We start from the raw sequence: 10,852 nt of genomic DNA, 5'->3' as shown, positions 1-10,852 counted from the left end.
CTGGAACCAACTTCCAAGGGAAGTGGTGCTGGCCCCTACCCTGGGGGTCTTTAAGAAGAGGCTGGATGCCTACCTGGCTGGACTCGTTTGAGTCCCATTTCTCTTTTTGGGGTTTTTTGTTGTTCTCCCGCCCTGGCGGGGGGTCGGGCTAGAAGATCTACTAGGTCCCTTCCGACCCTTAATCTATGAATCTATGAACGGTGTCCTGAACCCAGTGCCAGGCCTCCACACCTCCTCATTCATCTCCCACCTAAGGATCCCCTTCTTTTCTGAGGCTTGCAAACAGTAACTCAGGCCACTCAGACACTCTCTGTACCCCAGGTTTTTACAGGAGGAAAAGTAAAATGAAACAAAAGAAACAGCTCTAAGTTAATGTCTTCCTGTGGATCTTCTGCTGCAGCTTTTATTCCTTTTAGATTGTAAGCTCTTTGGTGTAGGGACTGTCTGTGTTAATCCTGTCAAGAGCGGAAGGGGACATTGTTGGTGCTTACTGAATGATGAACGATAGGTTGCATGCTATCATTTGACACTTCCCTGCTGATTCAGAAATGTGCCAGTAAAACTCCATTTATCAGGGAGAGGATTACAGGAACACATTAGGTTGAGAGATGGTCACGTCTTTCTGTGCTTTTTAAATGTTCTGCGGTATTCTTATTTTAATTGCCATATTTAAGTGATGTTGATTCAGGGGGGTGGGCAAAATGGCAGATCCGGCCCACGGCAGATGAGCTGGGGTGCCCAGGCAGCAGGGCTGTGTCCAGACTTCATTTCCTGGCAGCCCCTGCCCACACAGCTCTTGGCTAGCATCATGGGGCTGAGGCATAGCTGCAGTATGTTTCCCACACACCCCTGTCTGCAGAACCAGGGCTCTGCCCCAACCCTGTGCTGTCATGGCCCCATGATCCCAGTGTCTCCATGGAGAACAGTGAGGAGCTGCCCTGGGACAAGGGCCAGGATCTTGGGGTGGTGACAGCATTGGGCTGGGGTTGGGGCTGGGGCAGAACCGCAATCTGTTCCCTGCACGCCCCTGCCCACTGAATCTGCCATCATTGCAGGGGCATGTGAGCAGTGGATCATGGCTCTACCCTGGCCCTGCAGTGTCACCGCCTCAGGATCTCAAGGTCTCCCCAGCCCAGCCCACTTGTCTCACTCCTGGCCATGTGCCCTGCCTGTGTGGACCCCACCCCTGGTGGTAGGTGCAGAGCAGATGGATCAGGGTGCACAGGCAGCGAGGCTTCATCCAGCAGCTGAGTCTGGCAACAGCAGCCAGAAGGAGCTACTGGGAAATGGGGTTGGCCACCCCTGCCCCCCTCATATTACATTTGGTGGTAAATACCACTGCACAGCTCAAAACTAAAACTACAAGCAGATCCTACAACACACCTTTGTGTAGGCTGCGAACTGCAGTAGACATTTTATTGCCAACAGAACTCAGTAGGCAGGTGATTTTGTTAAGCGTTCAGAATCTGCCCAGTGCTAATTCCCTGGCATTTATCCCAACATAACGAGACTGACACCCATGCAGGGTTCTAATGAACTTCCTGTACTGCTAAAATATGTAAATTAGGTGATTTTTGATTGGCTGAAGCTTTTATTAATTTTTTAAAATTTAATCGGTGCCTACCTGGTCAGATGTAGAGCAGTCAGTATAACTGGCATCACTGCTTCTTTGATGTCTCGTGATATGGCATTGAAGCTTCCAAAAGCAGCTCGCCGCTATTCTACAGCAGTATTTTTTTCCCCTGGGATAAACAGGAGAGTTGATTTGTATTATGGGAAGAAAGACTATTTGTAACCCCATTCCTTGAAGCATACGTTGAGGTTGATAGCGCTGTTAAATGGAAAACAAAGGTGATAGACTGGTGCTTGTGCCAATATGGCAGGTCCGAAGATGATAGTGGGTCAGTGCTTGGGCAGTGGTGTTCTGTTGAGTATGACTTACCCTTAACATGCAGTACTGTTGCTTTTCAAGATGTGGTGATGAGGAAATGTGCTTATGCAGACTTAACCCTAATCTAATGCTTTTTGTGGGGAGGAGGGGATTATGTATAAACTGAAGCCAAAGAAGTTGCATATAACTACAAATATTCTCAGGTTTGGGATTTTTTTTCTCCTTTGAATACTTTTCCAATGAATGATGGTCTGTCTGACAGCTCTGCAGCCATGGCACCAAGTTGCAATGGAGGAAGTTGCAGGTGCGAAGAGATGACATTGTACCTGGAGTCCGAATCGGATCAGTTTTGGCATGCTTTTGGGAGTGTGGCTGGTGATCAACCCTGGTTCTATGCTGCTTGGTTTTTACCTGCTGGAAAATTTGAAACAATCCACCTTATTTTTCAGCTCCATACCCTGAAACCCTCCACAGGCTGTCTTGCTTTGGCTGTAACTACAGCTTACTAAAATTGTACTTGTAGTCAACATCCATCCTCACCACTGCAACTATTGAAAAAGTTAAGTGTAGTCAAAGATCAGCAAAAACTCCGAAGTCATCTCTGACTTGGGGAAATAACTTTTAAAAGTTATTTTAAAACATTCCATTTAAAAGGTAGCTCTAAGTATTAGGTTTAATTAAAGGTGGCTTTCAGGAAGGGCATGTGTGAGGGTTGAAAATGAAAGCAGAAAGTGTGGCTACCTTGCTGTTGAGTGTTAGAAGGAATCTTAATATTTGTTTGTCCTGTCATTTAGGTTAAATGGATGCACAAGTGTATGGTAATATATCTGCTTCTTCACAGAAGTAGTTCAATGCCCCATTATTATACTTGAAGACTGTGCCTCATCCAGCCAAGATCTTACATATGTGCTCAGCTTTAAGCGGAAGAATAATCCCATTAACTTAGTTTCTTGCACGTGCTTGCCTTGCTACATTGGGCCTAAGTGTATGCGTGTTGCACAATGATTTTTTTTTTTTTTTTTTAGAGACTGTACTAGTGGTGACAGTGAAGAAAACGTGGATATGAATGCCTTTTATTTGGACTCCCCTTGCTGTTTGACATCCACTCAAAAGGGAGACGGGCCCCAGAGATGTGAGAAGTTCTGTGATGCAGACCTGCCATTGGATATCAGTAACTTGTCAGTGATTCAGCCAACAAATAGGTGCTACAGTCCTACTGCCAGCCAAGCCAGTAATACGCTTCATCAGGTGCTACGCTATTTTGGAGTTGCTAAAATACCTGTGCATATGTTTTTGTGCCACAGTGGCTCACTGGGTATTTCTTACTATGTATTATGGATTATTAAAAGTAATTTAAGTTAGAAATTTCTGTCCATCTTCACTGTTAGTATCTGTGCTAACTTTCACTTTAATATGTTTCCATGTATCTGTGTGGGCAATGAAAGTAAACTAGTCAGTTAAGTAATTTTCCTTTAAGTTTCCCCTAATGTGTTAGCCTGATGCTGAAATTCTGGGGATTCAAAGGCCACCGAGTAATTAACGCAGGCCTCCAAGCTGGTGCCAGCCTGTGGAGTAAAGCCAGAGGATCTACCTTTTTCATCAGGAACTGGGTGGCAAAGTTCTAGCCATCACTAGTCAGACCCTGTAAATTGTGGGATCTGAAAATGGCTGGTGCTGCTATTCAAGGGTGATGGGCAGATGTTGTTTCTTTTTTGTGCTGCCTGCATCAGCTGGTTGTTACTGGCACTGACAATGCCAACTCCTTCTCATATCTCTGTTTGCATTCCGCTTTATCAGTACAGTACTGCTGCTGCCTGATAATAATCTCCTCCAGCACTGTTTGGGTTCCAAGTATTGTTGGCTTGTGGAGGAAAGATATAGAGCATAGCTTTATTTTTCTGTTCTTCTGATACAGACGGGGGATTGAGCTTTCTGATGATATGAGCAAGAATTTAGTTCAGTGCCCTTGTAGAGGGAGGCTGCAAATCAATCATTCAGATGAGAGTAGGGGAGAAGTGTCTGCTTGGGAATGTAGGAGTATGCCTCCACCCCCAGGTTAGACATCAAGCCGCTATTCTGTTAAATCATCAGTTGGGTTTGTGGAAATCCCTGTTGGGTCTTGAAGTGAATCACAGCCCTGCACAGCACCTTGTGCAGCATGTTTTAGGCTCACCCTGAAGAATTAATAGACATGAGATTAAGATCTAGAGCTAAGAATTAGGCCTGTCTTATCCTAGAGATAGAGATGTGTTTACATGAGTATGGAAAATAGAGGAGGAGGCCAGCAATGGCATTTGGAGTTAAAACCAGCTGGCTGCCCTTTTAGCAGCCGCCAAGACAAATTTCCTTGTTTAAACTGTAAATAAGTTTGCTGCCTCTTCAGTTGTTGGGAACGCTAGCTTTTGTCTCCCAGTTGCCTCCAGCCATGGTGAGGTGCAACTGCACAGACCTTTTAATAGAAATAATAAGAATTAAACTGGTAATAACAGAGTCTGTAAAAGTGCTGTGCAGTGCAAGGTACTTCAAACGTAGAGGTTAAAGTAAAAAATGCAAATGTCAGCAGTTCATGTTTTGTAGTGAATCCATTCCAAAGCAATCACCCAATAACTTTGATTCAATTTCTGTTTCTTCCAGGACTCCTGTTCACCAACAAGTAGGCTGCAACGTTTGCTGGCTGAGTCTCGACAGATGGTTGCCGATCTGGAGCTTAGCCGCCTCCTCCACGATAGCCCTGGTTGCACTCCCAACAGCAGTTGTGTTAATACGGTACTTAATCTTTTCATATGGGCAACGTGGGGAAATTACTGTGAACATTCCCTTCCTTTGGCTTGACCTGCATCATGACACTATAAACAATGTACTCCCAGTACTTTGCTGATGAGGAAATGATTGCATACTTGACAGTAAAGTGTCTGAGCCAAATTCTTCCCCTTCTTGCAACTCCAAAACTCCTTAGCGTGAGTGTCTAAGTGAAAAAGCTGTGTGAGAAGTAGAAGCAAAGGACAACATGAGATGTGATCACAATCAGAATCAGCCTATTTAATCTGTGTACACTTGTGGATGGAGAAGTGGTATCTGATATGCATATGTTTTTTTATATGGGTATAAATAAGAGTCAGCATAAGTAGGGTTAGGTTTTCTATTTTTCATTCACTTCAGGATTAAAGATAGTGAGTTAAGTTTTAATGACAGTCCATGACAAAAATCTGTGTGCAGTTATCACAGTCATTTATGTATTAAGGTATCCCATTCTGTCTACAGATTATTGACACGTTTGACTTGTGAAAGAGACTCTCCAGTTGGCACCGTTTTGGTGGCTATAGAACAGGCAATGCAACCTTAGTCTAGTTTTAAAATATTTTTTCTCTCCCCTGTCAAAAAAGTACCCAAAACATGTTTAACAGGCTTTTACCCATACTGCCCCAGTCAGCTAATTTGTGTGAAAACTGATTGCACAAGAGGCTGTGTTAAACTGGTTCTGAAACAATTTGAGGCATGGTTTGACACCAGCCCAACATAAGCATTTGGCTATGGTAGGTTTGTTGCTGCTGGGTTATGTTCTCTAATGGGTTCAATTATTTTCTTCCATCAGCAAGAGCAAGTGCTATAGCTGTATACTAATGGTTGGAGATTATTATATTTTTCTAGATATCAATGAGGCTATCTTTTTGCAAATTGTTCTTCTCTTGAGCCTTTTACTTCTCAGTTTGACTCCGCTGCTACAGTTTTAATCTTTACATTGTAACTGTATCAGTGACTTCTATGATAGAGTCTCTATAACATAACATTGTATTTGGTGCCATCCCAGCTGCGCAGTGTTCAGATGGGGTTTAATAATGTGCATGCCATCTCTTTGCTCCTCAAGTAAGAAAGGAAAAGTGAAAAAGGAGCCTGAGATAGGGAGCCTATAATTATTACTGTTTCCCAGTTAGAACTCTGCAGTAACATTAGTGTTTATGATCCACCATGAAGTCTGTACATCTGTACGTAGGGTGTCTGTATTGTTTGTGTTATAGGCTATGGAAATTACAGAAGCTCTTCGCAAAGCACAACTGCCAGCTGCCGAAGAAAGCAAGTCCAAGCTTTCACTGTTTTCGTTATGACCTTGAGTAAGTCTGTTTTTTCTGTCTTGCTATTTGCTTTGAACTTTTTTGCAAACCTGCCTGCAGTGCTAATAAAACTACAGATTTATCCACTGCAGATGGGCTTTGATGCAAGGCTTCAAGTGTTTTCACAATAAAATCCATATAAATGCGACAATATAGTAGCAAGCGGATGTTAGATAATGCACCCAATAACTCCTAAGTCAATCAATAACAAAAATTTCCTCAAGTATTCCCCTCAGAAAGTCTGGCCATTGAGGTCTTGCAGCTTGAAGTCCCAATCTGCTGTTTCTTCCATGTGGATGGTGTGCCATGCCTCTTCAAAGCCGTGTGCAGTGAAGGTATGTCAGGTCCTCCACATGCAGCAAATTATAGGATCATGGCCTGGGGCATTATTGGATAAAAATGGTGGAATGACTGCCAGACAAATCCTCTGTTTGCACCCCCCCAGGTCTCCAAACCTAGAGACAGTTGAAAAGAGCTGATCTTAAGTATGAGGACACAGAGACACTGCCTCAAAGTCTTGTGCACAGGTGGTTGGGTTTTTTGATCAAAACAGCTTCCTCTATTGCTACCACCAATCTAACTTCACTAGTTGGAAAATTAGTGGAAACGGCACACACAAAGGGCATTTTAGGCATTGTGTTGTTGAGACCTGTGCTCAGCAGGGTGAGACGTGATTAAAACGCTAGCAGCCATCCCGACCTGAATCAGGTTTGGCACCCAGGGGAAAAGGTTGGCAAAAACTCCCCTCATTACATGTGTCAGAATGTTTGTCTGCCTAGGAAGGATGGCATACAATAAGGATGTGAATCTTCTCTTTGCAAATGCTCAGTACGCACTGCACGTTCAGGCTGAGAGTGCCTCTGGACCAGGTAACTTAAGTTACCCTAGACATTGTGTGGATACTGTAAGCTTGTTCAGGGAGTTATGTTGGAGTATCTTGTGTCCTCCAGTTTCAAACTAAAGCTTACTAAGCATGAAGGACTTGTTTACATGGGGGAATGATTCAGCAGTAAGATATGGTGTGAATTTATGGAGTACTAGTTACTCCTGGCTAACTCCTTGGCTGGACTCTTACTGTGCCATAAATGTGAAGCTGCTTCTTCTGCTGGCTCTATACTCATGGTGTACCTACCCTAGCTTATTTCTCAGTACCTTCCCTGTGGAGACGAGCCCTGATGCAGACAGGACACCTAACTGAGTAAAGACAATAGAGACAATAGTAACACCTTAATTTTTATCCAAAAACGAGCTAGAAACCAAGGCTGGCTCTGGGGGTACCAGGTATGGGTCTTGGTCCTGAGGGATGCTGAACACTGCAGTCCTGATCCATAAAGTGTCTAACTTTACATGGGTGACCTCAGTGCCTTCAGCCAGGAAAAAGCCAGACAGACCAAAAAGAAAAGGACTTACCCAAAAATCGCTGTGTGTTCTTAAGGAATACCCCACCAGCTATTGCAGAATTCCTTTGAGTTACCGTTAAAGTCTCTGGTAGAAATGTGCATAACTAAATCAAAAGGAATCTTCACAAAGTCCACCATAAGCCCAGGGATGAGTGAAACATTTATTTGTACAATTACTTTTACATTGCTTTGAAATGCCCAAGTGGAAGGTGCTCTATAAGTTGTAGAGGTTACTTTCCTCTCTGACTGCCAGTTTTTGGCGCTCTCAGTTGTCTCCTTTCCTCTAGATGAGAGAGTGATTTGGAGGGAGTCTTGAAGCCCCAGAAAGGTGAAATCAATCTCAAAATGATACTAAAACTCCTTTGGCAGCTATGGCATGTGCCACTGCTTGTAAATCCTGACTGTCCTGGTGTCAAAGGGTAAAAAGGAATTGGCCTTGTGCAGTGTGAGACCTCTGATCAGATCAGCAATTAACGCAGAGGTGGAAAGAGCTTTTCTAGCAACATGCCTGTGATGTCCCGAAGGAAGCCTGCTCATGGGGGCTCCCCCTCGGACATGAATGTATTATCTATTTTGTCTTTATTGCCATTTCTGTTACCCACCCAAAAAGAAATGCGGATTTGTAACTTAAAAAAAGAGTTACTGGTAACTTTCCAGTGGTTTTAAATGAGCTTTTTTTCCCCTTCTGTCAACCAGATTGCTTTCCTGTTGTCTGGAAAGCAAGAAAATGGCAGCCTTTGGAAGGAACATGGGAGATGTCGTGATGCACTGGCACAGGCTTTGAGAACTGAAAATCATCACCACATATGCACTACAGGGGACAATTGCTTAACATTTGACTATGCCTCTGAAGAGTACTGTATTTGCAAGTTTCCTGGGTGCCAAAAAGTTGTGGCTGCATGCTGGAAGCTAATGTGTTTGTGAAGCAGAGCTCTGAATTATGCCAGCATAAACAACTGCCTTTGTGAAATCCATCCTCAGGTTAAAGGGTAGCTTACTGCCTATAAGCAAGACTGTAAAATATGTAATTGTTTATTCCACAAAGGGGATGCTTTTTTTAAACCAAAACAAGTTGTTGGTTTTTTTACCTTTTTAATGGTTATGTGACACACCAGGGTGTTCACTGTTTTTTTACCAATTGTTTTATTCTGGACTGTTGCCACCTAAGGAAGCATTGAATAATGTTTTGGGGAAATTGCTTATTAGTGTCGCAACCAGGAAATGCCTCCTATGATGCTGAAACAGGAGAACCTTCATCCACAGAATGAGCAAAATAACCATCCCCTGGTCCTGGGCTATTTATTGTAACAAAAGGTTCTTATTAGCTCAGATGTTTGTATAGACTTTTTAGTAGGCTATGACAGCAGCCATTATTTAAGGTACACAGCTCTTTTAAGTAGGTTAACTCTATTTTTCTTATCTTCAAGCTCTCAAGACCTGAAATGTTCTGAAAATAATTTGAACATAAAAGGCTATATGAGCTAATAAATGCGATACATTTGCTACTTTTAATGTCTTGCCTGCATATCTTCATTTCATACTTGACACATGCTTATTTTACTAAGGCTCTGTAGGACGTGTGATGCAGGCTTCCAGACTAGTCTGCATGCTTCTTGGCTGCATCTGCGGCCCTGGCAGGAGGCAGGAGTCCCTGCTTCTCAGTTGCACCTGTGCAGAGGATGAGTTTTAAGCAGTCTTCTAAATTCACTTGTGAAGTCAGTACCACCCTCCTTCCTCTCTACTCCACCCTCCTTCCCCACTACCACTGATAAGTGATCTAGACCCCATTTTCAAGGGTTATTGTTAACTGATTACAGTGGGGCACAGCAGGGCAAAGAGCATAAGCACTAAGACCACGCAGCTAGTGCTATTGTATGGTCTATACACAGGTTTTACACTGATGGGTTCTTAATAGGTCAAATAAATGCAACTTTTGCCACATACTTTATCAGTGTATAAGTTTTATATCTGCCTAACTCATTAAGAGAAGGTGAAAAAATATAAGCACTTCAAGTGTATTTTAAATGAGCATAACCTCTTGCTTTACCCGCAGTGTCATGTACCTATTTAGTAAATGGATTAATAAACTGGATATAGAAAACTTGCAGGAGGGTAGCACTATGGTTGTACCCTGCATGCTTTTTACAGAGCTGTCACCTCTTCCACTTCCTTGCCACTTCAGAACATCGTTTGTTGAGGCACGGGAGAACTGCAATGCCCGACAACTGCAAGAGGTGGGAAGTTCAAGTTAAAGTATTAGCATATTACCTAATGTACAAAACAACCCTGTTATCAACTGTGCTCTGAGGCTTTGTATGGAAAGTCAAACTATATCAGCCAGCTAAGAATAGGACTTATTTTTGGAAACATGGCAAAAAGTCAGGGTGTGCCTTTTCTATTGTCTTCATAGACTATACTGTTGTTAAAGGAAACAAGGCTTCCATTTAACAGCTGCCTGCTTTCAGCTTGGGCAGAGGTGTTCTCTTGGGTTTGGCCTGTCTAATTATAGGAGGGAAGCAGGTAGCAGTGAGGTTCATCTCCCTTTTTATTAATGTGTACACTTTCCATTAATGTAGATGGTATAGAGAAACAAAGTTGATAATCAAGAAGTGTGCTTCTTTTATAGGAAGGCTATCCAACAGAGAAGCTGATACACCCTCAATGGAATTGGCAATTATACAGTGAAGACAGACAAATTAAAGTAATTGTCTCACGCATCATCTTTGTCCTTAACTGGAGTCCTGCTGCTGAAATCCTTGGGGTCAAGTCTCTCAGCTCCTAAAGAAAGCTGCTATCTAACCGATAGCAGCGCTCAGATGTCTGACAACACGAGACTACAGGATGGTAGAAGTGATCAGAACAGCTTATACATACACAGTGCACGTGTAGCATTGCTAATTAATCCTGTCTCAGGAAGACCAATAGGATAATTGCAATTCAAAAAGTTTTTCTTCTCTGACTTCTATGCATGCGTGGTAACAGCTTATCAGCTGGGTCTAACAAGTTTTTCTCTCGTAGTTTACTTGCAAAGCAGAGTCATGGACAAAATCAGCATCTGACATGGAGACTGAAGAGCTTCCAGTAGGCAAAATAAACGAGTCAGGAGGGAAATCCCTTTGTAGCTCGCGTCTGCTCTGCTGGTTGTGAGCGCAGAAATGGTAAGCTGTGTTGGGCACACATCAAGCACGCGTGGAACTGCTTGCACTGTTGTTACATGATTCTCCCCATCGCTCTGACCTGTTTGCATTGGATGTCGGTTGCAATCAAGAGTGAACTCTTCTTAGCATGGCTCTTTGCAGCTGTGTATGCACCACCCAGAGATATTGGTGGCTAGATATCTCTTTATAAAAGCACACCACAAGAAAGCTAAATGACCTCCAACTGACTGACAATATTATTCAACCTCTTTTTTTTTTTTTTTTTAGCAAAAAAAAGACTCGAAAAATTCAGTT

The 10,852-nt window shown here is 43.0% G+C and overlaps 1 protein-coding gene across 2 annotated transcripts in view; it reads left to right on the top strand.

The window, feature by feature from the left end:
• CCDC62 (coiled-coil domain containing 62) overlaps positions 1–8,908 on the top strand; it is a 19,188-nt gene extending 10,280 nt beyond the window's left edge. The window contains exons 10-14 of one of the 2 annotated variants that reach the window (XR_002095610.1): positions 2,917–3,139; positions 4,526–4,657; positions 5,908–6,000; positions 6,263–6,335; positions 8,097–8,908. Coding sequence is in view for 1 of the 2 variants with exons in the window: in XM_019507170.1 (XP_019362715.1) it covers positions 2,917–3,139; positions 4,526–4,657; positions 5,908–5,994 (442 nt within the window). In the remaining variant the exon portion in view is untranslated. The remainder of the gene's footprint in view (positions 1–2,916; positions 3,140–4,525; positions 4,658–5,907; positions 6,001–6,262; positions 6,336–8,096) is intronic. The other variant, XM_019507170.1, reaches the window with a different exon arrangement.
• The last annotated feature ends 1,944 nt before the right edge of the window (positions 8,909–10,852 follow it).

The sequence above is a fragment of the Gavialis gangeticus genome, unplaced genomic scaffold, assembly GCF_001723915.1.
Source record: "Gavialis gangeticus isolate Ggan-Ray unplaced genomic scaffold, GavGan_comp1, whole genome shotgun sequence".
In the NCBI taxonomy this organism is placed as follows: domain Eukaryota; kingdom Metazoa; phylum Chordata; order Crocodylia; family Gavialidae; genus Gavialis; species Gavialis gangeticus.
This window is presented reverse-complemented; position numbering and strand designations above follow the sequence as displayed.